Genomic DNA, 27,875 nt, shown 5'->3' on the forward strand with positions numbered 1-27,875 from the left:
TAGCGATGTAATGTATAACATGATAACTATAATTAACAATGCTGTTTTGTATATTTGAAAGCTGCTAAGAGAGTAAATCCTAAAAGTTCTCACCACAAGGAAGAAAAATTTTTTAGCACTCCATGAGATGATGGATGGTAACTAAACGTATTGTGATCAATCCGCAGCATGTACCTTTAATCGTTATGCTGAACCTAAACAGTGTTGTATGTCCATTTTAAAACTGGAATTAAAAAAAAAAAAAAAAGACCCCATGCCAAGATAGCTCTGCCCTCTTTGCCCGAATTTTACATTCATAACAACTGAGCGGGGAAGATGTCATTATCTTCACTCTTAAAATGAGAAATGTAAGTGGCCGAGCTCGGATTTATACCTAGTCTACGTTTTACTAGGCTACCTCTCATTTAAGATTCTATTTCAAACAAAAAAAGTATACGCACATACACATAGATGGGTGATGTGTATGTATGGTGTGTATCTTTGGCTTCTTCCTTAAACAAAGCCTCAGAACATATATTTAAGCAAATTTAATTATAAATTACATTGGGAGCAGTAATTGGAAGTCACAAGTATCACCGAAATTAACTTGGTGGAAGGATGTTAGTAATGATAATGTCCAACAAATATTGAACATATGCCACTCATACTGAACATTTGCTAAGTGATCATGTTTATTAATTCTCATAACCCACTCATGCAATAGGGATAATAATCTCCATTTTCCAGGAGAAAAAATTCAGGTTTGGAAGGCTCGAAAGACCTACTCAAGGTAAAACTTTAGCCAGGAGTTCCCCCAAATGTTTCCTTACTCTAAATCTCATTTCTTGTCTACGGCCATGCTACCCTGAACAAGCCAGATCCCGTCTGATCTCTGAAGCTAGGCAGGGCCGGGCCTGGATAGTACTTGAATGAGAGACCACCTAAGAAGACCAGGTGCTACAGGCATAAAAAATAAAAAAATAACGAATTGTAAACTGACAAGGTCCTTGCCATCTGTGAGGTCAAGCAAGGGTTGCCTAAATAAATAAATAAATAAATCCCTTTCTTGTCTCCCTTTATCAACTTTCTCCCCAAATCTCAATCTCACCCTCTTATTCTCTCTCCCAAATAAAAGAATCAGGTCAATAGCAGTAAATATCTAAGATGAACCTGGAACATCTTATTGTGCAAGAAAGCAAGAAATAATCAAAGATGGACAGAAACATGTTAAAAGGACACAGACTCCATCTTGAAGAAGGCTCCCATTGTACAAATTTAGGACAATTTAAATTAAAAAAAGAAAAGAATAATGAAGGATTATAACATACATGTTTAAAATCCATGAGTCCATGGTGATACACAAACATAAATGGAGAGGACGTTTTCTTTACAAAGAATGTCAGATAATATATAGAGTAGGAATAATAGAATGGGGGAAAACACCATTCTGCAATTACCAATGTGATAGTTGATTCAGAAAGGGATCATCTATGGATGCTAAAACCAGTGGGGAAAGTTTGTTGGAGATCAAGATCGTCTATCTCTAAATATCACCCACAGATTACTGAGGAAACTCCAAGGAATAAAGGAAACTGCAAAGGAGAAATCTGATGGATACTATATCAACAAATTTATCATCACCCAAAGTGAGACAATCTGACCTACTTTGTGCCTTCTGGTTGTGATATAAACAACATCACCTGTGTAGTATTTTACTTGCATCAATGTTGTATTTCTTGAACAGGAATGTAGTATTGTGGTCATACAGGAGAACATCCTTATTCTTAAAATATAATGTTGAAATATTTAGGGGTCCAGTATCACACCTGTAACTCTCAAATGGTTCAGCAAAACTAGGAGCTCTGTATCAAGAGACAGAGCAAGGGTAAATTAAGCTATGTAGCAAAATGTTAACAATTGGTAAAGCTAAATGAGGTGGTGTTTGTACTACTCTTTCAACTTTATTCTGAATGTTTTCAAAATGAAGAGTTGAGGAAATAACCACAGTAGTTTTCAACCACAGCATTTGTGAAGCTCACATTGCATGTCAGTAGCAGCAGCTACAGGCTAACTGTGGCTCTGCAATTTTATTCCAGAATCCAATCTGTAGAAGCAGTCCCTCCTTGGGACTTGTGCTTCTGTGGCAGAGGGAACTGGGAACAAGGACTACTCTGTGCGTTGGATCTTTAAAGCTTCTGCTCATACTCACCTAATGCTCATCCCCACTGTCCCCTGTCTACAGCAAGTCCCCCAGCCAAGCTCATTGGCAATGGGCAGGAGGTGTATGTCTTCCGCGGGGAGGCAGTGATTGAGGTTATAGAATTATTTAAGGAATAAAGCAAATAACTGAAATCAAGGATCCAATCAGCCATAAAAAAGAATGAAATCTTCCCACTGCAACAACGTGGTCGGACCTAGAGAGTATCATACTAAGTGAAATAAGTCAGACAGAGAAAGACAAATACTATATGATTTCACTTGTTCGTGGAATATAAAAAACAAAACAAACAAAACAGAAACAAACTCTTAGATACAGAGAATATTCTGATGGTTGCTACATGGGACGGGGGTTGGGATATGGGTGAAAAAGGTGACATGATTAAGAAGTACAAATTGGTAGTTACAAAATAGTCATGAGATGTAAAGTACAGCATAGAAAATATAGTCGATGATATTGTAATAACCATATGATGCCAGGTGGGTACTAAAACCATAGAGGATCACTTTGTAAGTTATCTAAATGTCTAATTGCTATGCTGTACACCTGAAACTAATATAACATTGAATGTCAACTGTAATTGAAAAATAAACTTTTTTAAATAGAAATATCCATTTAAATAGGAAAAAAAATACAATAGCACTCGATAATTGTCCCAAGATCACAAAGATGAGCTGGGACTCAAACTCAGCTCAATCTCCAAAGCCTATGTTTTTATTTCTCAAATCTATGTCTTTCTATCCAAATATTTGATTTTACATGTTCAAATTATTATACATGTACTTGCTTGGAAAATCATAAATGTATTACAGAGTACCCAATGAAAAGTCTCCCTCCCAGCTCTTTTCCCCATTACAAGTTCGAGATGCCACTGTTATTCATTTCTTGTATGTCTATGAGAGTTCTTGATGCCTCTCTCAGCTAACCCAAATATACACACAAAGTTAAATGTGTAAGGATTTTTTAGGGAAAATACTTGTGAGATAAAAGGGGAAGGAACCAGGTAAGGCTGACCCCAGGTGATGCGGAGAGGCAAGGAAGACAGAGTGGAGGCATTCTCGACTGCACAGCCTAAAGAAGGTTGTCGTTGAGCCAAAGTCTACCATCAGAGAGGGCCCAAGGTCCCAGGAGCAAGCTTGCCTTAGCACCCCACCACTCTCAGTCTTCGGCTGGGAGTGGCCTCTCAGAAGTGAGGAGTGTGGCCTCAGAGCAAACGTGGTGATGGATTTCCAGCTCAGTAACTGGGACTCTAGGTCAGTGACACTCCTTGTAATTGGAGGTCCGCAAAGCACATGGAATAAGCTGAAATCAAATAATTAAAAAAGCATTTGCTATGCATTTCACATTTTCTACATAATTAAACACACACACAAATGCACTTGTATCAATTATATCAGGGCTCAACATCCTCCACGTCCACCTGGCCTGACAGGTGAGGATGGACATGCTAATCCTGAGAAATGAAAGGAAAAAAGCAGGTGCAAACCATGGCTTTTCTTTCTATTCGTATGTGATACCATTGGGCAAAATGGTACCTTCACTTCAACATCATTCCTTACCAGCTCCTTGATGGGCTGAGGTGGCAGTGGAAAGAAAGACGGGGGCGGGGGAGGCGGTAGGAAGAGAGGGAGAGTATGTGATTGTGTCTGTGATTGGTGGGGTTTTGGAGAAATGAAATGCAGACAAATATAAAGGTGTACAGATAGTCCACTTCTTCTGCTTCCAGTATTTTTTAAACATCTCTTTCCTCCTTATATCACAAGAAAATCTTATCAGGTCTTTCCCAATAGTAAAGACAGCTAAGGATACAGATCACCAAAGTATAGAGTTTCTTGTGGTTAACATCTTGTTTCATTTTTTTAAGAATGTGTGAAAAGCCCATTTTTATGTTTCTTACCATCATTAATAAATGTCATATAATGCTTATTTAAAATACAAATAATTCAGTAAGTCTTGAAAATTACAAATTAAATCACAAGTTGAAGGGATAGTGGATAATAAGGATCATTTATTCCACCTCCCCACCCCCTAACCCCTGTTTACTACGTAGAGAAGATGAGTTACAGAAAGGCTAGTATTTGGCTCAAGGTCTTACAGAATGCTAGTGTGGCATCTGGGATAATTGGAAACACCAGGGCATGAGAAAAATGCCATGACTCCTGAAATTGGCATGCATGACCTAAAACGCTCTGAATCATCCCACGCTGCAGCAGCCACACCATATCCTTCATTTCGTAGTTTTGTGAACGCTGCAAGAATTCTCCTGTTTGCTTAGGGTTTCAAAGATGTACTAATCCCTCAAACACATGTTAATATGAATGTTCTTTGATGAAAAGAGACAGATATAATTTTGAGAAGTAAGCTCCTCCTTCAACCCCCTCCCACCATCCTATTTCACAGTGAGAAAACCTATTAGACTACCTACAAGCTCACTTAGAGCCTTTTAGAATGGGAGTTCATGGCTCTGGAGTGGGGGAGGTGAAAATTGGCTAACAAGTACTTTCCTCCAGAATCCCTTTCCCTTAATTACACATAACTTCTTTTCCCACTTTTTATTATTGTTTTAAACTCCTGACTTCCCCTGTCTCATTCCTTGGCTATGACACTTGCCTGTCCTCCCTCCTCTCCCCACCATCCAATCTTGACCTACACTGGAGAGAACATACAAGCCGAATTCCGATCACCCGAAAGCCTAGGATAGCCCACATCTCTACTTCTTAGCCCTGTGGCCTTGGGCAAGTGGGATCCTATTTACTTTTCATGCTATCTTTGATCTATGCGCTGGTGTAAGCATTTCTTCACAAGAGTTTCCTGGCAGTGGAATTACTCGGTCAAGGTTACATGTGTTTGAAATAATACTATGTACTGCCAAAGTGCATATCAAAGTCATTAACATATATGACCATATATGACCAAGGTATATGTTCATTCTCGATGATAGTTACAAATATTATCATAATGGTAAAAGGCTATGCTTTCACGTACCTTTGAATTTGTGACTGAGGTCCAAGGTCACGACCTTCAATCTTCCACCTTTCTTCTTTCTTTCCAAGATTCATATGCAAGAGTTTTTTTTTTTAACCTGTCCTGCCATTTACCTGTTGGAGTCATCACAGAAAACACAAACTCAAAGCCAATTATTTCCTATCGATCTTTGGTTCAAGATTTTATCTTTATCTTGGATTTTATCTTTAAATCCTATCATAATTCTTGTACCACATAACTGCATATCTTCAATTAGAATGAGTTAATCTAACTAGACTTTTCTTTGTGTTTTTTTTTAGATTCCTTCTCCTGTTTTTACATTTTTTTGTTATTTACTACATCACAAACAACATAGCCTCTCTATAAAAATTCAAACATTAGGAACATATAGAAAGTAAAGCATGAAAGTCATCCTTTCCAATCTTGCTGCATTCTATATCTATATCTCTATAGCTATATATTCTTTTTTCATCCATTGTTTAATATCTGCTCTATAGTGACATTATTCAGGTTATTCAAATAAAATTTTCACATGGAAGTGGCAAGGCAGTGAAATATAGGAACAACAAGAATAAAGGAATAGTAACTTCATGAACAGTTCTCTCTGTGACAACTGTGGGAGTATTTTGATAACTGTTGGCAGCAGGACACTGCATGTGATGTGGGGAAGGAAACCTTGGCATTCAAACAAGCAAATGGTTTGGCGACAGTTTATTAAATTTCTGCCATGCTTGCAAATGCCAGTAACAATTTCTCAGACTGCAGAATTACTAGACATGACAGGTTTGAGAATGTTTTACAATTGCCATCAAATAAATCATCTTTCGAAATCAAAAATTATATGAACTCTTTGAATAATTGTCACCATTAAAACAGAAGCTCTACTGGAGTTTATGAACTGAACTTGTGCATAGTAGATGTTGCCTGTCATAGAATCAGAGGCTACATAAAGGCATCCAAGTAAACTCACAATACAATCTCACTAGTAGGTTTCTACCAGACTATTAAATCTTCGGCACCAAAATAATCCCTATTCTTTCCAAAACGTATAGCTGTAAATGTCTACATTAAAAAATATTACAAATCAATCACTAACTATACCTTAAGGAACTAGATAAGAAATGCAAAATAAACCCAAAGTTAGCAGAAGGGACAAAATAATAAAGACTAAAGCAGAGATCAATGAAATAGAAGACAGAAAAAGAGAAAAATCAATGAAACCAAAAGTTGGTTCCTTGAAAAAATAAACAAAATTGACAAACTTTCCCAAAAAAGAGAAAACACAAATTACTAAAATCAGGAATGAAAGAGAGCACCTTACTATCGACACTATAGAAATAAAAAGGATTATAAGGAAAACGATGAACAATTGCATGCTAACAAATAAGGTAAGTTAGACAAAATGGGCAAATTCTTAGAAAGAAACAAACTGACTTCAAAAGAAACAGAAAGTCAAATAAAAAAAAAAGGAAACAGAAAGTCTGATTAAGTCTATAACAAGTAAAGAGATCAAATTAATAATTTAAAACTTCCCACAAATAAGAGACCAGATCCAAATGACTTTATTGGTGAAGTCTGCCAAACTCTCTGAAGGAGAATTAATACTAATCCCTTACAAACTCTTCCAAAAGACAGTAGAGGCAGGAACACTTTCTGACTCTTAACAAGGCCAGTTTACCTTGATACTAATGCCAGACAAAGACATCACAAGAATATAGATGGAAAAAATCCTCAACAAAATACTTGCAAACTGAATCCAGCAATATATAAAAAGATTATATACCATGACCAAATGGAATTTATCCCAGGGATGCAAGAGTAGTTTAACATATGAATATCAATCAATATAATACACTATGTGATGAGACCAAAAAAGAAAGTCATTTGGACAAAAATCCAATACCATTTCTGATTTAAAAAAAAAAAAAAAAACCTTCAACAAACTAGGAATAGAAGGGAAATTTCTCAACCTGATAAAGAACATTTAATGAAAATCCACAACTAACATTATACATGATGATGAAAGACTGAATACTTTCCCTTAAATCAAGAACAAGAAAAGAATGTTCACTGGAAGGTTATATCCAGGACAATTAGGCAAGTAAAAGAAGTAAAAGCATGTAGCTTGGAAAGGAAGAAGAAAACAATTTCTATTGGCAGATGACATGATCATGTATATGGAAAATCCTAACGAATCCACTAAAAAAGCATTAGAGCTAATAAAAGAATATAGAGAGGTTTCAGGATACAAGATCAATATACAAAATGTAATTGTATTTTTATAGTCTAGCAATGAAAATTCTGAAAATAAAATTAAGAAAATAATTCCATTTATAATAGCATCAGAAGGAATAATTTACGTAGGCATAAATTTAGCAAAAGAAGTTTAAGACTTGTACACTAAAAACTACAAAATGTCATTAAAAGAAATTAAAGACCTAAATAAATGGAAAGATACCCATGTTCATAGATCAGAAGACTTAATATTGTTAAGATAGCAATACTCTCCAAACTGATTCATAGATACAATATCAGAATCCCAGTTGGCTTTTTTAAGAAATTGACAAGCTTATTTTAAAATTCATACAGAATACAAGGAACCCAGAATAAAACAATCTAGAAAAAGATGAATTAGAAGGACTCATACTTCCTGATTTCAAAACATGTGGTAATCCAGACAATAAGGCACTGACATGAGGCTAGACATATAGAATAATGGAATAAATTGAGAGTTCAGAAATAAACTCTTATAGTTGTGGTCATTTGATTTTTGACACATAGGCCAAACACAATGATAAAAGAATTTTTTTTCAATAAATGGTGCCAGACAACTGGTTATCTACAGACAGTAGATATCTCAGTTGTTTACTGAGATATAATTCCCATACCAGACGACATATACAAAAGTTACACTTCTACAACGCAATATATGTAAAAATTAACTCAAAATGGATTATAAACCTAAATGAAAGAGTTAAAACTATAAAACTCTTAGAAGAAAATATAGGAGTAAATTTTTTTTGACCTTGAGTTAGGCAGTAGTTTCTTAAACAAGACACTAATAGCACAAGTAACAAAAGAAAAAAATAGATAAATTGGACTATGGCAAAATAAAAAAAACTTTGTGCTGCAAATTATCAAGAAAGTAAAAAGACGCCCACAGAATGGGAAAAAATTTTGCACATTCTATATCTAACAAAGGATTTGTATCCAAAATACATAAAAATCACAACTCAATAACAACAACAAAAAAGACAACTAATCCGATTTTTAAAAAGGCAAAGGATTTGAATAGCCATTTCTCCAAAGAAGACATACAAGGGCCAACGAGCATGAAAAGCAATGAGAAGATGTTCAACATCATTAACCATCAGAGAAATTCACATCCAAGCCAAATGAGATATTACTTCACTCCTATTAGGTTAACTATAATTAAAAAGCAGACGCGAACAAGCGTTGGTGTGACTGTGAAGCTATTGGAACCCTCACATTGTGCTGGTAGGAGTGTAGAGTGGTACAGCTTTGGAAAACAGACTGGCAGTGCCTCAAAATGTTGAACAGACTTATCCTGTAACCTAGCAATTCAACTCTTGGGCATATACCAGGTGCAATGAAAAAAAAAATCTACACAAAAAAATTGTACAAGAATATTCACAGCAGCATTATTCATAATGATTCAAAAGCAGAAACAACCCAAATGTTCATAAACTGATAGATGGAAAACTAAATATTGTCAATAAAAGAAATAAAGTACTGGGTTTCTTTTAGGAGTGATAAAAATATTCTAAAATTAGATGTGGCAGTGGTTACACCATAATATATTAGACACCATTGAATTTATACTTTAAATGGATGAATTGTGTGGCATATGAATTATATCTTAATAAAGCTGTTTTTAAAAATTTCTGACCAGCCCAGCTGGCCTTTTGAGAGGATGCCTTATTCCTAGTCCTTTAGTCGTGACACTTGCCTGTCTCTTACCATCAACCTTGACATGCCCTGAGAAGACACGAGCTGATTCTGACAACACAAAGCCACCCCAAACCAGCTGAATACAAGCAATGAACTGCCTAGAAGAGAATGTGAGATAGCAAAGATTCCAGGGTCAACTTGCTTATCTTCAAATACCTCTTCTTCAATTCCTAGCCCTTGATTTGAAAACATTGAAAAAATTTTTCAATTTTGCCATTCCAGTTTTAAACTTTTCACGTATCTATAATCTGATTGTTCTGTGTTCGACTTAGGTTAATTTTTTTTGTTGGTATAATGTATTTCTGATAATCATTGTGTATTCTATTCTCATCTCTTTCCTTTGAAATCTGCAATATTTAGATGCTTGAAACGCTAGAAAATTCAACCTATTGTGCTCTTGCTTGAATAAAACTTTCTGTCATGTTTGTCAATGAGAATTTGAGAATTTAGGTAGTGATATATAACAGATATCCCAAATGTTGGTAACTGAGTATTCAATTTATAAACAGGGTAGCTGGCTGATTTTTACTTGCCCCAGTTTTACGAGATTTAATAATAGTTTACAGCAATGGTTCTCAAACTTTTTTATTGTGCCTTCTCCAGGTAGCTTTTTCAGACACTCTCACAAAGGCTCCCATGACAATTTATTATCAGTGATATACTGTATATCTGTTTAAGCTTTTTTCATCCTCAACAATTAATTTCCTCCCCCTTGAAAGCAATACTGCGCCCATTGAGAATTCTTGACCTAGAATATTCAGATTTATATGGTAAGAAATGTAGGATGAGTAATCTTCAAATGCTACTCTTTCTGCAGCTTGCTATTTTTAGTAGCAGGAAAGGAGGTAGCTATTCAATTACATTGGAATATTGCCTTGTTATTTATTGTGGTCCTAACCACAATAAATAATTTATTGTGGTTATTTATTCTGAGTTCCCATCACCTGGGAACTCAGAAATGCAGGCATTCATCCTCACCTCAGACCCACCGGATCAGAATCCGCATTTTAACAAGATCCTCTGTTGATTCAGACATCTGTTGGAGTCTGAGAAGCACAGGTTTAAAGTACGGTGTGTAATTTTCTCCCCCGTTGAGAAACACTGGGACAATGTACGAATGGAAAAAAATATACATAGGCCCTAAAACCGATTTTTAATTCCGCTCCGCCCCGCCCCCCCACCCCCCCTGCACTTCTCTCAACTTCTCTAATACACCAAGTTTCTTTCAAAATCATCAATATTAGTTTTTAAACTTAGAACTGGGTGTGTTTTGTTTGGTTGTTTTGGGTTTGGGTTTTTTGGTTGTTGTTCTGTTTTGTTTTGTTTTATTGAGAAAGGTTAATTTTCTTTACTTCTTCTAAGCAAGTGAAATCCTTGTAAAGTCACATCTCGCTGCCTTGCTTCCCCTCTCCTTCTTTTCATTGCTCTTTTTCTCCTCAAAAGTAAGGTGTTAGAATTAGTTGGAGAGAGCAAAATAAAATAATAAAAAGAAGTTGTTGTTTTTTCCCCTCAATGAATTGGCCTGCCAACTTTCAGTCAGGGTCTCCGTAAAATTAAACTTGTTTTTGGTTGTGATCATTTCCCTTGGGGGAGAGGATATCACATTAATTCAATATACTTTGGTTCTTTATTTATAAAGATGAGGATAAATTTTTCATTAACTTTTTTGTTATATATATATATGAAATTTTGAAAATGTGTGTGAAAAGTGTGAGATATTTCAGCCATACTGAAAAGAAAACAAAAAAGTAGTATAACAAATGCTACTTACCCACTTAGGTTAATAATTTGCCACATTTTGCTTCTTCTATATTTTTCTGAAGTATTTTAATATAAATTTCAGATATTATGACATTTCACCCCTAATTTTTCTGTGTATCCTTTTAAAAAATGACATTTTCTTACATAAATGAGTTACGCTTAACTAAAACTTTTGAGGTTAAAATTGGAGAAATTTCCACAAAGCTTACATTATTATTCCCATCACTTTTTCCCCTACTAGCAGGAGACAGGGAAAAAAAGCTTGGACCTATTAGGATTGGTCCTAGTACCAACTGAGACTTAATCTTTTGGTCTTTCCAGAGGAGCTCTAACAACAGAAAGCAACGTTCTCTTTAATTCTAAACTATTGGCGAAGACTGAGGTCAAGTTAGGCCAAAAGCCAAAGCTCTCCTCATTGAAAAATGCTGTGGCAAGATTTGGCTAAAGACCAGTAGCTTCTTCTTAATTAAGAATCTCGTCAACATACTGAAGCTTTTGAATGCAGAAAGAAAGGAAGGGGGTGTAGAAAAGAGAGAAGTGATAACAAGAGGAAGATCAGAAGAGGGAAGAAAAGAAATAAATGGCCTTACAAACTCCGGTCTAAATGCCACAACCAAAGCATCTCTTTCTTCTAGCTCCCTAAATCCTTTTCTATTCTAACATGCTTGACTTACTAGAATAAAATTAAGTACAGCTTATACAGTTTATAAGAGACTGTGTGGGTGCACGTGTTCGTGTGTATTTTCCGTGGCTGGGGGCAAGAGGAGAAAGAAAAAGATCTGTAGTAGTTGAGTACAGGTTGCTTATTATATTGACAACTTTCCAGCGGTAATACAATATGGGACTGTCATTAGAAGATTTGTTTATTTTTTGTTCCTGAATTTGAAGACACAAATGTAGAAGTAATCTAGTTTTATAGTTGAAAATGCCTTTAAAATCACATACTCGATCCTATTTTCTATATCATAGGAACCGATGTTCCAGAGGTGTTAGGTGGCTTATCTAAGAGTATTTCTAGGAAGAAAAAAAAAAAGTTTTGTTTCTGGAATGGCCAATATATCTCCACATTTGATTTTTAGTGCTCCAGGATGTTTAATCCTTATTCCAGGAAGGAATGACAAGGATGGCCATTTCCGCCTTAGGCTCTAGTCCCAGTATCCTGCCTATTAAACAGTATCCAGGGCATTTTAAAGTCTCTGCTGTTCCCCGCCATTGTGTTCACTGGCTCCAAGTCAGCAGAAAAACATTTGAACTTCTGTCCTTAAAGGATTCCTTACACTTCAGGGAACCGCAGCCTGGCCTTCTTTATGGTATTACACTTTCACGAAAAAAAAGTATTTTTGAAAATCCTTCCAATTCTTAGGAGTGCTCACATGTATAAGCCACCAGGCAAGCCTTAAAGTTTAGTTAAACAGTGAGAGGATTTTAAAGGCTATCATGTGAGAAAATATGTCATTTCTTGACTTCTCCAAAGAAATATAAATCTTCGCTTTGTGGTAAACAGAATGTGGTCACAGCATGATCAGCTGTGAAACTAAATGTTAATCTGCTGCTGCTCTTCCAGTCAGCTACTTTTCATCAGGGCCAAGAAAGACCATTCTAGAAAGATTAAAACTATCCTCCTGGTTTAAAAGGGACGGATCCAAGAACACAGTAGAATTCTTAAATCTTTGGTAGTGAAAAGGCATCATTCTGTTCCTTGTCCATCCATCGTTTGCTCTAGCAAGGTAAATCAAGTTTATTCATGTCCTCTAACCCCTTCCCAAAGATTTTAAAGATAAAAGAACACAGCTGAGATGCCGGAAAGAAAAGTTATTCTAGGTAAAGAGTTTCATTAGCACTAAGAATTTGATTAGCAAAAAAATTAAAAGTTTATACAGATACATTAGAGAAAAATGTGTTCAGGATCCATACTGAATGCCAAATGAATGATAAGCAGCCTGTTTTTGCTACGTTTTCCTCTTTATCTGCCTTAAGTTGGAGTAACACTATATTCTGTACTTCAAAAGAATGCCTTGAGGACTATGCATAAATGAAAAAGTTTATAGAGGATTCGATCTTTTTTCTGTACTTCAAGACAAATTAACTAAAGTGCAAAAAAACATTTTTTAAGTCATGTGTTTCTTTGTTAGCACAATCGCAGAAATCCTCCCTGGGAAATAGGTGGATAATAGAATCTACTACAAAAGACTCAAACATTCCTGAAAACTTCAAAAACTGCCTGACTTTTTTACTCACCAATTACCCTGAAGAAATAATCAGACAAGAGTACAAATATATAATGATGTGCAGCATAGCTTTCTTCTGTTTAAATTAAATTTGCTGGGGTAACATTGGTTAATAACATAATCAGATATACAACTTTATAATGTGACATCTGTTATACTCCATTGTGTGCTCACCACCTGAAGTCTTGTTTCTTCTGTCACCACATATTTATCTCCCTTTTCCCTCTTCATTCTCCCTCAACTTCCCTTCCCCTCTGCTGTATCTATGAATCTGTTTGTTTTATTTATTCATTTGTTGCTTTCTGTTTTATATCCCACATAGAGTGAAATCATATGGTTCTCTTTTTGTCTGACTTATTTCACTTAGCATAATATGCTCAAGATCCAACGATGTTGTCCCAAATGGCAATATTTCATCTTTTTAATGGCTGAGTAGCATTCTATTGTATATATGTACTACATCTTTTTATCCAATTATCTGTTCAAGTACATTTAAGTTGTTTCCATGTCTTGGATATTGTGCACAATGCTACAATGAACACGGGGTACATACATCTTTACAAATAAGTATTTTCAAATTTGGGGAGTAGATACCCAGAAGAGAAATTGCTGGATCATATTGTAGCTCTCTTCTTAAGTTTTTGAGGACCCTCCATACTGTTTTCCATAGTGGCTGTACCAATTTACATTCCACCAGTGCTGTATGAGGGTTTCCTTTTCTCTGCATCCTCTCCAACACTTGTTATTTCTTGTTTTATTGAATAGCCTTTCTAATAATTGTGAGGTGGTATCTCATTGTGGTTTTGATTTGTATTTCCCTCATAACTGGTGATGCTGAGCATCTTTTCATATGCCTTTTGATCATCTATGTGTCTTCCTTGGAAAAGTTTCTGTGCGGGTCCTCTGCCCATTCATTAATTGGATTTGTTGTTGTTGTTGTTGTTGTTGAATTGTATGAGTTCTTTATATATTTTGGATATTAGTCCCCTAGCAGAGGTGTTTGCAAATGTCTTCTCCCATTCAGTTGGTTGCCTTTTTTGTTGTTGTTGATGGTTTCTTTTGTACAGTTTCTTTATAAATCAAAACAACCTAAAAGTAAATAAAATATTGATGTGTTCAATAAGGTATTATACCCCTATAATAAACGCAATGGTGCCCTCAGGACTGATGTTGCAGAGGTGGATTGACTTGGAAAGATGGAGGTAACATGGCAGTATTGTAAAGGCTTTAGATATAAACAGACCTGGAATCGTGTCCTGTTCTGCCACTGACCAGCTGGGTGTCCTGGGCAAATTATCAGATCTCACTCCAGCTCTCAGTTCGTTCACATGGAGAATCAAAAGATGAAATGGAAATAGAGTACTTAGCAATGAGATTGCCATAGAACTATTGAAGCTTAAAGTACTATTGATTTTAAAAAGACATTGTTAAGTGTTATGGACTGAATGGGTCCCCTCAAAATCCATGTGTTGAAATCCTAATCCCAATGTGATGGTATATGGAGGTGGGGCCGCTGGGAGATGGTTAGGTCATGAGAGTGGAGCTCTCATGAATGGAATTAGTGTCCTTATAAAGAGGGACTAGAGAGCTAGCTAGGTCTCTTTCTGCCACATGAGGATGCAATGAGAAGTTGGCTCTCTGCAACCAGAAGAGGGGCCTCGCTGGAGCTCAATCATACTGGTAACCTGATCTTAGACTTCTAGCCTCCAGAATTATAAGAAATGAAATTTGTGTGGTTTATACCCAGCCTATGGTACTTTGCTATAGCAACCTAAACTGACTAAAACATTAGGTTAGAAAAACTTACAGAACAATCACTTCTTGTCAAAGAAGAATAGATCTATATAGTCATCCAGTAGCCAAGTATTTATTGAGTATTTACTAACTGATAAGCACTTTGTTAGGCAAATAAAATATAATAATGAGCCAAAAATGAGATGGATCCTGACTTCATGGAGTCCACAGCCTACTGTTGGTGATTGATTGTGATCAACTGAGTGTAAAATCTAGCTATGATGCCAGAGAGGAAGTGGGTATTAAGAGCTGGTAGTAGTAGAATTTGATCCAGATGGGAGGGGAGGGACATTTCCTAAGGAAATGGCAGTTGAGGTGGCCTTAACCAGATGAGATGGGGGTGAACAGGGAGCAGTGCACATAACAGTGAAGCACACTGAGTCTGGAGTCAGCCAGGTGCCATTCCATACCTCTTTCTACTACCCACAAGCTCTTGTGATTCTGGGCCTGTTGTTCAATCCCTCTGTCCCAAAGACTTTATCTGTAAAACGGAAATAAGAGATTTCCTTATTTAACATGATTGTTAAGAGGATTAAATTAGATAATATGAAAAGCACTTAGCATGGTACCTAATATTCCATATAGCGGGTATTCAGTAAATACTAGATAGCACTGACGAAAAAGCAAAAATGAAGATCCAAGTGCAATGAGGGAAGAGGATATGCCATGGCCCTGTGGAAGTGTGATGAATAAAAAGAATGAACTACACAGTAGTTCCCCCTTGTCCATGGGGATATGTTCTAAGCCCCCAGAGGATGCCTGATATCTCAGGTAGTACCAAATCCTATATATATATATGTATATATGTACTATTTTTTTTCCCTATACATATATACCTTTTCACTTAAAGGAAGCACTTTATGGCTTCTCTTTAGCATGTTTGAATTGCCAGCATTGCTACTTTTGTACTTTGGGGCCATTATTAAGGGTTACTTGGACACAGGCATTGCAGTAGTGAGATATTTGATCTGATAGCCCAGATGGCTGTTAAGTGACTAATGGGTGGGTAGCGTATACAGTTTGGATATGCTGAACGAAGGGATGACTCACATTCTGGGTGGGATGGAGCAGGACGGCAAGAGATTTCATCAGACTACTCAGAACAGCATGTAATTTAAAACTTATGAATTGTTTCTAGAATTTTCCATTTAAAAATTTCAGGCCGCATCTGACCAAGGGTAACTGAAACTGTGGAAAGCAAAACGGTGAATAAGGGGGGATTCGTGTCTATTCCGCTTTTATTATAAAAGCTGCTGGCAACCACCGAAGGTTTTAAGTCGTGGCACTCCAGAGTCTCCGTCGGTCTCCCTCCCCACCTCTGTGCTACAGCCCACTCTCATTCTCTCGGACTTTTCATAAGGTCTTTCACATGATGTTCCTTTTTAGTAGACTGTTATTTCCACATGCCTTCTCCTACTTCCTTCAGATTTCAGCTGAAGTGTCACTACCTCAGAGAAGCCTTCCCAGACAACCCAACTAGACAAGCCCCTTATGATAGCTTCCCTGGTGTGGATGTTTGCTTTGCCTGATTATTGTCTGTCTCCTCCTGTATTTCCATGAGATGAGACATTGTCTGTTATTGCACAAAATTGTGTCCTCTACCATTAGCACAGTGACTGGTCTAGAGTAGGTGCTTAATTCATTTTGGTAAATTATAGACAGAAAGGATGAAAGAGAAAGAGGGAGGAAAAAAGTGGAGAAAAATGAGGTGGGGTGGAGAGGTGATGAGCCCTACGCTGATTTGGAGACTACACAAGAAAGACATAACTAGTGTTCATTCCAAGCCTGGCTCTTTTCTTAACTGGTTGTGCAGTCTTGAGGAAGTCATTTCACCATTTTGGGCCTCATCATCCTTAACTCTGAAATGAGAGAGGGGGATCTGTAGGGAGAGGATTGACTTAGAAATTACCTCAAAGTTCTCCCCATATTTCAGTTGTTATGCTTCCATGCTTATAGATCAATCGATGCCTGTTTGTCCTTTGTTTGCCCTGGTATTTGTTAAATGCTTGCTCTTCCTCCAAGTAAATGCCATTTTAAAAAATTATTTTCATATTACCTAATTCCCCATGAAATTTCAAATTATCATTCGATGAAAAGATCAACTATTGAGTTGATAGTAAATGTGCTTTTAAAAAGAAAACAAGCATTAATTTACTGATAGCTGGTGAACTTCACCTAACTGGCAGGTAAAATTCTCCTTAGAGAATTTAGGAGCAGAGAACATGAAAGAAGTAATGTTCTTGTTTGCAGTAAATTAGAACCAGGTAAAGGTAAATTTTTCTTTTTCTTCTTGGAAGAAAGTTTTGAGCACTACATTGTTATAAAGTACCTGAAGAAAGATGTCACTTTGGGAGAGTAATGAAGATGACGTGCTGGAAACACTGTGGGCTTCTCTGAATAGGTTTATTTGGCTGGGAATGACTGTGGTTTGAGCACAAGCACAGTGTGGTGGTGGGCATATAAGAATAGAATGTTGAAATCAAGAGTATTCCAAAAAATAATCTGAGAAAATTATGAGGGATAAGTACATAATGCAGATCCCATTAAATACCTTAAATTCTATTCATAGGAGTTTAGAATTTATATGAGACACCAGGAAATTGTGTAGTTTTGAAAATAGAAAACTTTTTTTCCCCTCTTTTCTCTAAATTGCTGTGTGGGCACACTTTCCAGCACCTTCTCCACACCCATGAAGAAAAATAACCCATCCAACACAGAAATACCAAATCTGAGATGTTGTGAGAAGTCACTCAATTTAAACTCAGCTTTTCTCTGTGTTGCTTGTTTCACCCCCCCTCATTACTCTGAATTCAGATTTAGAGTGAGTGGAAAAAATAAAAAATGATAAGATGTTCTAAAACCAAGTCCCTATTTATGTTCACCTGACAAAGCTGCTTATAGTGTCAGAGTGAAAGTGATTATAACACGTGACAGGTAGGGAAGGGACAGTATGATCATGGAGACTAGAACAGAGTTTAGAGGCACTCCCAAGATATTTTCTCTCTAGAACTTACCCTGTGCTCCCAGGACAGAGATTCTTACAAGCAAAACAATAGTGAAACCAACACCCAGCCAGCCACTCATTCATGAAGCAGTACTGACTATTATTCCTTTCACTATCTGCTGCTGATGTTTCTAATCATTTCATGATTTATTTTTACCCTTTGCACTCATTTTATACTTTATTAAGTACAGAACACAGGTCTGTAAATTTTTTTCTGCAAGTTGATGGGAGACTTGCTTTCTCTAGCATCCAAGTGGCCAATGCCCTCATAATTACTAAATGCAGAAGGCAATTCTCAATCCTCTATTTAGCATTCAACACTGTTAACACCTCCACCTTTTGTTCCTGAATCTCTCCTGGTACCTCTCATACTTTTTTGGCTGCTCTTCCTTTTTCTTTTCTTTCTTTTCTTTTCTTTCTTTTCTTTTCTTCTTTTTTTACAGATTGCAAGGAATTTGTCAGCTTACAATCCCTTATTTTTTATTTTTTACGCCTACAGCACCTGGTCTTCCTAGGTGGTCTCCCATCCAAGTACTAACCAGGCCCGACCCTACTTAACTTCCAAGATCAGACGGGATCAGGCTTGTTCAGGGTGGCATGGTCATAGGCTGGCTGCTCTTTCTTGTGTTCTTTATCTAGATCTTCTATTTGTTTCAATTCTGTTATTAGACTGTTTTTTATAGCATTTTATGTTCACGGATTAAACACGAGGTACAGAGATTTTCCATATACCTCCAGCCCCCACATACGCACAGCCTCCCCCATCACTGGCATCCCTCACAGAGTGGTACATTTGTTATAACTGATGAACCTACTTTGACACATCATCATTGAGTCCATAGCTTACCTTAGAGTTCACTCTTGGTGTTGTACATTTGGACAAATGTATAATCACATGTATCTGTCATTGTAGTACCATACAGAACAGTTTCACTACCCTAAAAATCCTGTCTTTCACCCGTTCATCCCTCTTTCTCCCGTAATTCCTGGCAACCACTGATCTTTTTACAGTCTCCACCATTTGAGTTCTAGAATGTCTTATAGTTAGAATCATACCAGGTGTAGCCTTTTCAAATTTACTTATTTTATTTAATAATATGCATTTGAGTTTCCTCCATATCTTTTCATGTTTTCATGGCTTGATAGTTTGTTGTTGTTGTTGTTGTTCTGAATATCATTTCATTGCCCAGATGTACTGCAGCTTATCCACTAATCTACTGAAGGGTATCTTGGTTCCAAGTTTTGACAATCACAAGTAAAGCTGCTATAGGCATTGGTGTGCCAGTTTTTGTGCGGACATAAGTTTTCAACTTCTCTGAGTAAAAACCAAGAAACATGATTGCTGGATCACATGGTACTGTTGCAGAATCACCTCCCAAAATTCAGGTCCATGTGCCCGATGCACACACAGGTAAACCCAAAACACCAAGACACCAGTGCTTGGAGTCAGACGAAGGTTTATTTGATTTGGGCAAAACAAGAGGACAGGAGAGCAAGATCTCTCAAATTCATCTTTCCCAAAAGCAAAAGTAGGGAGTTTTTATGCAGCTCAGGAGTGGGGGTGGGGGGGAGCATTCCAAAGAACTGAGAGAGAAGTCCATGTTTCTTTAGTCATAAATATCACTTTTTCACATCAGGCTCTTGGGCGCCAGCAGCTGGTTGCAGCTACCTTGGAGACATTCTTTCCTTATGCAAAACAAACTCATAAATTCTCCTTGAAACCCTGAAGTTACCTCCTCCCGCTTGACAAAGAAACAGTACATCAGCAACACAAAATTATATTGTGAGAACAAAAGGAGTTGAGCAAGAGGAACAGTTAATATGTGAACAAAGGCCTAATTAAGAATCGAATTGTTTAATTCTAGCTGCCAAAAATACTAGAGGCATTAAAATCACAAGGGGCTTGTCTACAATATGTTCAATTAATTAAACAAGGAGGCCATTAGACCGAGGTGGCACTAATGCTGTGGTAGCTTAGGTAAGCAAAGCCAAATCTAATCCTGCAAATGGTTCAAGATTATGAAATCAAAAACCACTAAGGACAACCAACCACAAACAGCTAATGAGACTTTAAGCTATACACAGTCAGATGATCTCCTTTCTTTGCTTCTGCAACTTCTCTCTAGAAGTTTTTTCTCTAGCGCCTGCCAGTGAAGTGCCCCTAACTATGTCCAGTTGGGTGCTGCCCTATTTGAATAGATTTTTGCTCAAATAAACTTAAAAATTTTTTAATATGCCTCTGTTTATCTTTTAACAGATGTGATACTGTGATACTATAAGAAACATATATTTGGTCTTGTCCCTGGTTCCTTTCCCAGAGCTCCTAAAATCCTAATAGTTTACAGAGTAAGGAGTGTCTCTTGTATGCTAATGAGATGACTGGTGGCTGGGGGCTAAATAACTTCAGGATGGGGGCTGGTCACCCAAAGACCTAAGCACAATTAGAGGATCGGACTTTCAATCCCACCCCCAACCTCCTAGGAGGAGAAAGGGAATAGAGTTTGAGTTGATTACCAATGGTTAATGACCTCATCAATCATGCCCAGGTAAGGAAACCTTCACAAAAACCCCTGAACCACAGAGACCTTCCAGGTTGGTAAACACATTCACACGCTGGGAGGGTGGCACATCCCAACACAATGGGGACAGAAGCTCCTGCGCTCAGGACACTTACAGACCTCGCCCTGTGTACCTCTTCATCTAGCTGTTCATTTGTATTTTTTACAATGTCCTTTAAAATAAACAGGTAATAATAAGTTAAGCGTTTCCCTGAATTCAGTGAGCCATTCTAGCAAATTATCAAACCTAAGAAGGGAGTCGTGGGAACTCACAACTTTGTAGCCAAGTTGGAATAAAAAGTACAAACTGCCAGTTATAAAAAAAAAGTCACAGGGATGTAATGTATCACATAGGGAATATAGTCAATAATATTGTAATAATGATAGATGGGGCCAGATGGATACTAGACTTATAGTGGTGATGACTCCATAAGGTATATAAGTACCTAATCACTATGTTGTACACATAAAACTAATATAATATTGTATGTCAACTGTAATTAAAGTGTAAATTAAAATTTTTTTTAAAAGTCATTGCCAAACCCAAGGTCATCTAGATAACATCTTCTATGTTATCTTCTAGGAGTTTTATAGTTTTGCATTTTTCATGTAGCTTTGTGATCCATTTTGTGTCCATTTTTGTGTAAATGTAAGAACTGTGTCTAAATCAGCAGTTCCCAGCATTTTGGCACCAGGGACTGGTGCTCCTATGACAATCTAATGCCTGATGACCTGAGGTGGAGCTGAGACGGTGATGCTAGCACTGGGGAGCAGCTGCAAATACAGATGAAGCTGCGCTCACTTGCCCGCAGCTCACCTACTGCTGTGCAGCCTGTTCTGAATGGGCCACTGACCAGTAGTGGTCCATGGCCTGGGAGTTGGGGATCCTTGGTTTAGATTATTATTATTATTATTTGGGGGCATGGGTCTTCTACTTCTTACTGCATTTATTTCTTTAGATTTATTTCTAGATAAATATTCATCTTTTTTTTTTTTTTCTGATTGATCTCATTCATTCATTGTCATGGCTTCTCCTGTCTTCTAGAAAGGTACTCAAGTACCAGTCCATGGACTAGTTGCAACAGAATCAACAGAATCCAATAAGGGGGCTTATTAGAAATACAGCTTCCTCGGTGTCCTTAGGATTAAAACTTCTGGGACTCAGAATTTTAACATAATTTTTAGCAGAGAATCATATTTAAGGATGCATATTTAAGGGGATCTGAGGAGCAATCTTGGTAATCCTTGTTCTAGGAGATGCTGAACAAATTTACATTTATTTCTTTAATCAATCCTGAGGGTTTCCTGAGTTCTGCGTGCACCTCCAACAGAGGAACATCCCCTTAGCCTTGACCTTGAACAAGCCATTTAGCCTCTCTTAGCCTATTTTCTCATCTGTAAAGTGAGAATGATAACATTTTCTCCCTTCCAGAGTTGTTGGGGGAATTAGATATTGCACTATTCTGACTCCACCACTGAGAAAGCACTCAATAAAAAACAGCTGTTATTTTCCGTCCTCCCGTAACACTTATCATGTGGTATTAGAGGGGACTCTCTCTGTCCTCAAAATTGTGAGCTTGTCAGCAGCAAAGACACGATCTCGTTCATCATTGTCTGCCAGCATCGACACATTATAGCCATTTGACAAATGCCTTGACTAGGTGTTGAAAAAATAACTGAGTGAATCGATTCTTCACATATGATGTCACAGAATTTAAAATATATATATATATATATATGCATGCTCTGTTGCGTGCTTTAAAATTTGAAATATATTATTTGAAATATATATTTAAAATATATATATATATATTCCTTTTGTTTATGTGTGTGTTCGGGGAGGAACAAGAGACATAGTTGTGGCAGGAATGAAAAAAGAGAATGCCGACCACTTTTCTCATACATCTTTCTTGTTACTGCCCAGAAAAAAGTGGCATAAGTCTGTTGTTAAATCTGTGCCCCTTTTCCTTGCTTGACTGGCGTATGAGATCTAATATTCTTGCCATTTTGACTTTCCTTTCAGGACCTGCTGGGTCCTCTGCCCCTCCCTGCCATGGGTCCATGGGTACTAAGTTTTTGTCACTGTCACCAAGGAAACAGCAGAGATTCCTCATTCCACAGCTCTCGCATCTAAACTCTGGTTGCCTTTGTCCACTGAGCTAGCTAAATTCTTTGTGTGCACACTAAATCAACTGCCTGCTATACAGAACTTTACCCATTATTCTACCTTGGGGGCTGGGCGGGGGGGAACCCGATGTCTAACAATTTCTTTTCTTGGGAATGGCCTTTGTCCAGGCCTGTCAATACTCTTAAATGCACCAGACATGTTGGTCCCTATGAGCAAATATAAAAATTGCCTATTTAGCCTTTGCGGTGTAGGCAATATGAGTGCGGGTAAATTTTAAAGCACGCAACAGAGCATGCATAATGGGTTTCCCTTTTAAAAGCACAGTAAACCAAAAATAAACCTGACAAAGGACAGCTGTAGAGTTTTAACATGTGGAAAACTCTACAGGCGGCAGTTATGTAACTAGAAAAAAAAACAACATGATAAATATTTCACACTGTTAGATGAACTTCCAACTCTGATATGTGAAAAGCAAAGGACACAAAACACACCTTAGCTCTCCAAGGAGCAAAATGTTTACAATGAGAGGGGCCCAAGGCAATTGCTAAAATCTGAGACTTGCTTCCAGCTGGAGTCTTGATAGCTTTTTTTTTTTTCAACCCTCGAGTCCAAGGCGGAGCCGGCGAACCCCATCTCTCCGGAGCGCCTCCCTGGCAGCTTCGCTCCACAGCCAGACTTTTTAATACAAATCTCCACCTCTAGACTTAAAACCCCAAAAGAAGTTTTGCGCCAAAGAGGGGAAGAGAGGAGTTGGAACAAGGCAGGCGAAGTTCCCCCTCCGCTGCGCCCCCCGCCCCCGGCTCCGCGCCCTGGGGACAGCTGGCAGCCCCGCGCCGGACCAGACAAAGCGGATCAATCCCGGCGGCGCGGGGGTGGGAGGACGACCCGCCAGGGCATCCCTTCCGCTCTTCGCCTGCTCCTGCCCCATTAGGACCCAGCCGACACCTCGTCCGGCGTCCACGGTCCGCCCTCGGCCCCCCACCCCCAAAAGAAAGGCCTAGACCCCATCCCTGGGCTAGCGAAGACCTGGCTCCGGCATCCGGCTGAGAGCGCCCCAGGCCGGGAGAAACTGACGTCGCATCAGCGTCCGCCCCTCCCCTCCCTAGTCTCCACGGGTCTCTCCTCCTCTCTCGTCCCAGAAGTTCAGGGGCCCCCGCCCGGCCTCCCGCACTCCGGCCGCCGGGACCTTCGGCCTCCGACGAGCAGCCAGCTCGGGCCCCCGGGAAGATGGCGAGGAGGAGCCGCCACCGCCTCCTCCTCTTGCTGCTGCGCTACCTGGTGGTCGCCCTGGGCTGTAAGTTGCTCGGGTACCTCCGCCCTCCCACCCGCTCCCGCTGGGAGCCGCTTCCCCGGACCTCCAACCCCAGACGCGGCGCTCGCGCAAGGCCGGCTCCGGGCTCCGGGCTCCGGGCTCCGGGCGGTGGGTCCGCCGCGGGGCATCGGACCCGGCCCCCGGCGCTCCCGGAATCCGCGGTGCAGGCAGTTGCGGGAGCGGGGGGCCCCGAGGTCTTTGGTTTATTGTCAGTAGCATCTGCTTTTGTCAATTCTAGTAAGAGAAAATTAAGGGTCCACACCAGCAGGTTCTCGTTTTCTTGCAAAGTTGGGTTAAGTTTTCAAAGACAGAGGGACGTGATTAGAATGCAAAACTCACGAACTACTTGCAAGATGCTAAGATCCCAAGATGGCATCACTCGGAGGCTGCAGCGGGCCACACAAAGTACCGGAGGAAGGGGCAGTGTTGGCGTTTTGGGGGCTTTTCTGAGGGTCCCCATTGTGCCGGGAATTTGTAGTGCGCTCGTAGGGCAGCGGGTGGAGGGAATTCGTGGCTGCTGAGCCAGAATTACTTTTATCCTCTCCACCTGCACATCTACATTCAGTTAAAGTCTGTTGGGAGGACTCTAGCCAGCTGCTGTGTCCTCAGGGGACGCCCAACGGGACAATTGTTAGAAAGATGCTGAAGCTGAATGATTGATTCAGTAGCGGGTGAAGGGAGGGATGTGTTCCAAAGCCAATTTCACGGGATGGTTCTAAAAAGGATTTTCAAGGATTCTGGGCTCGTGATTTAAAATTCTGGGAACGTTTCCTATTATTTTGTTTGCTCCGCGTTAACTTTTTAGAGAAATGGAGGACTTACTAGAAATTACACTAGATCTTAAGCACTTAAGCAGTGAAGGCGTTTTTCTTTCGTTTTTCTTTTTTGTCGTTTTTCTTTCTCTTTTCTTTCCTTTTTTTAAAAAAAAAAAATTAATAGAATGAATTATTGTTGCTATTCAAGTTCTGGTAATATAATGCTTAAAATAACCCGCCCGATGAGCATCTAATACCATAGTGCAATGACTTTTCCTCACGCTGTCATTGCCTGAATATTGTGATGTGGTGTGAACACTGTCCCTTAGTGAGGGAGTAAGGTGCAAGTTGTCTCTGTGAAAGAAATGAGCTGACTGACCTATATTATAGAACATCAAACCAGAAAGGCAAGGCTTCACAATAAAGCCATTATACAATTTTGAAATATCAATTGGTATCATGTTGAACACACAGAAAAAAAAATGAAAAGCAACAAAGAAGCAGGCTAGAGAAATCATAACAGACAGAACTGCTGGAGAAGTCATGTATTCAGTTGACGGTTCTAAATTTCAAATAAAAAAGACTGACTTTAGCGTAAAATTGTCACTAAAAACAGAAAAAACGGTTTTACTCTGCTATTACTGTTCTGATTAGAATAGAAATGATACACCCTAAGTTTGAAATTGTAGCCAAGAAACAACCAAGAGGCAAACACAGGCTTAGATGGATGGGCAGAATAACCTCTTCCTCAAGCTTTGGGTAAGTCTCACACATTAGCTCTTCTAACCCCATCCGGGACTACTTTGGAGGTGTGTAGGGATCTTTTAATATTGTTCCACGGGTGCCAAAAGTCTGGCATTGTGAGAATGTTTTCTTTTTCTTTTTTTTAAATAAACTTTTTAAATTTTATAACAGTTTCAATTTAAAGAAAAATAGTGAAGATAGTATAGAGAATTTTCATATACACCACACCCACTTTCCCCTATTTTGAATATCTTACTTAGTACGATACATTTGTCACAATTAATGAAGTAATAGTAATATGTTATTAACTAAAGTCCACACCTTCTTCAGTTTTCCTAATGTCCTTTTTTCTTCCAGGATCTCATCTAGGATACCACATTACATTTTAATAGTCTTGTCTTCTTCGTTTCTTCTTAGCTGTGACAGTTTCTCAGACTTCCCTTGTTTTGTATTACCTCGACAGATTTGAGGATTATGGCCTTCTGGTGAAATATTTTGTAGAATGCCCCTCAGCTGGTATTTCTCTGATGTTTTTCTCATGACTAGACTGGGTTCATGGGTTTTTGGGGAGGAAGATCACAGAAGTTAAGTGCTGTTTTCATCACATCATATTAAGGATACATACTATGAACATGAATTGTAACTGTTGATGTTAACCTTCATCACCTGGCTGGTAATGTATGTCAGGTTTCTCCATAGGCTACCCACCTTTTTCCCCTTCCAGTAGTGTATTTTTGGGAAGAAAGTCACTATGTACAACCCTCGCTGAAGAAAGAAGAGTTATGCTCCATCTCCTTGAGAGTGGAGTATCGCCATAAATTATTTGGAATTCTTCTGCTTGGGAGATGTATCTCTCCTCCCCTCCACATTCATTCATTCATTCATTCATTCATTCATTCATTCATTTTCATATTAGCATGGGCTCATGAACATTTATTTTATACTTTGGATTATAATCTAATGCTATTTTATTTATTTTAGGGGTCAGATTATTACAGCGGTGACTATTGGTTAGTTCCTATGTGCCTATCGTGTGTGTGTACACTTAGTGTGTGTGTGTGTGTGTGTGTGTGTGTGTGTGCGTGTGTGTGTTTAGCATTTCCTTACTTTCTGGCACCACAGTATGCTCCAGGCTTATCTTGTATTTATGTTTTCTGCTCCAGTCCTAGAATCAGCCATTTCTCCAACGGTTCCTTTTACTGGAGAATGGTGTTAGAAGCCCAGATGTGGGCATTAGGTATGCTCATTGCTACTAGAGTGTTATTGAAAAACAAAAATGTTTTTTGGGCTCGGGTTTACTGTACAGTCTTATTTGTGATCTTTCTACTCAAGTTTCATGTCCAGATTCAAAAACAGTATATTTAAGGCTTAGCATATATATATCAGACAGTGTTCCTTAAATATTCTTTCTTTTTAGGATGTCAACAAACTCAAGAGACAGAACATATCTTCAACTTATAGATAGTGACCCCAGGACAGCTGTTACTTGTCTGAATTCACTTATCTAGGCTGAAAATAAGTGGAACTAGGATTTAAAAATCTGAGAATTTGTTCCATAGATAACTGGACTTCACTCCTCAATTTTTCTGAGTGCTTACCCCTTTTGCTTGTCTTCATTCAAGGAAAGAATGAAGTGGATTTAGTGGAATTTATAGGTTTCTTATTCTCTAATTACATAGTCATCTTAATATTCATTCCAAATATAACTGTACCACCTGTTTGTCCTAGTCCTATCATGTGCACATCATGCTTATTCCATTCTTTCCTTTTATTTCTGTTTGTCTTTTTTTCTTTCTTTGTAGTCTGGAGGATTCTTTTTGTTGTTGCTGCCATCACTTAAACTATGCTTTCAGTGTGCCTGTTGACGTATAGACATTTATTTGTGTTACTTGAATTCTCTTTTTATTTCCCATTAAAATGGAAGCTCCATAAGGGAAAGAATTTTGTGATGTTTGCTCACCGCTATATGGCCAGTGATGAGTAAGTACCTGGTTAATAATAGTAGCTATAAATATATACCTGTTGATTAGGTGGGAAGGGAATAAGGTAGAATGGATAGAAGAAATGGATGCATGGAATTAATGATCTCAATTTAAACTATGAATCCCTAAGTAGGTGGGGTGTCAGATTTCTCTGAGTTGACATTTAAGCTGATACCTCCAAAAACAATGGAAGCGAATGTTCAGTATCTGAGGCAGGGGAGGAAACTGTCATGCATTCTGGGATTTTCACAGCCAAGGAGTTGAATAGAAGTGAGAAGAGTGTGCTGTTCTTGACACTGTGGCTGGGGGCAGCTGGTTCTCAGATCTGGACTGGAACCCTGGTGCTGACCTAGTCTGGTGAGAGTATTTCAAGAGCTACACTCTTAGCTCCCCATTGTCTTGGCTCAAAAAGTCCTGAGCAGGAATCCTTGTGAGCCTAATAGACAGGAGTTTTA

At 38.4% G+C, this 27,875-nt stretch overlaps 1 protein-coding gene and 2 pseudogenes across 1 annotated transcript in view; 2 read left to right on the top strand and 1 right to left on the bottom strand.

The window, feature by feature from the left end:
* The first annotated feature begins 826 nt into the window (after positions 1 to 826).
* LOC120599084 (uncharacterized) lies at positions 827 to 945 on the top strand (annotated as a pseudogene).
* Positions 946 to 18,431: 17,486 nt separating this feature from the next.
* On the bottom strand, positions 18,432 to 18,550 carry LOC120599196 (uncharacterized; annotated as a pseudogene).
* Positions 18,551 to 23,269: 4,719 nt separating this feature from the next.
* JAM2 (junctional adhesion molecule 2) overlaps positions 23,270 to 27,875 on the top strand; it is a 51,641-nt gene continuing 47,035 nt past the window's right edge. The window contains exon 1 of the mRNA XM_039857260.1: positions 23,270 to 23,921. Coding sequence (XP_039713194.1) covers positions 23,855 to 23,921 — 67 coding nt within the window. The 5' untranslated portion in view covers positions 23,270 to 23,854. The remainder of the gene's footprint in view (positions 23,922 to 27,875) is intronic.

Source organism: Pteropus medius, unplaced genomic scaffold, assembly GCF_902729225.1.
Source record: "Pteropus medius unplaced genomic scaffold, Ma_sr-lr_union100, whole genome shotgun sequence".
Classification (NCBI taxonomy): Eukaryota; Metazoa; Chordata; class Mammalia; order Chiroptera; family Pteropodidae; genus Pteropus; species Pteropus medius.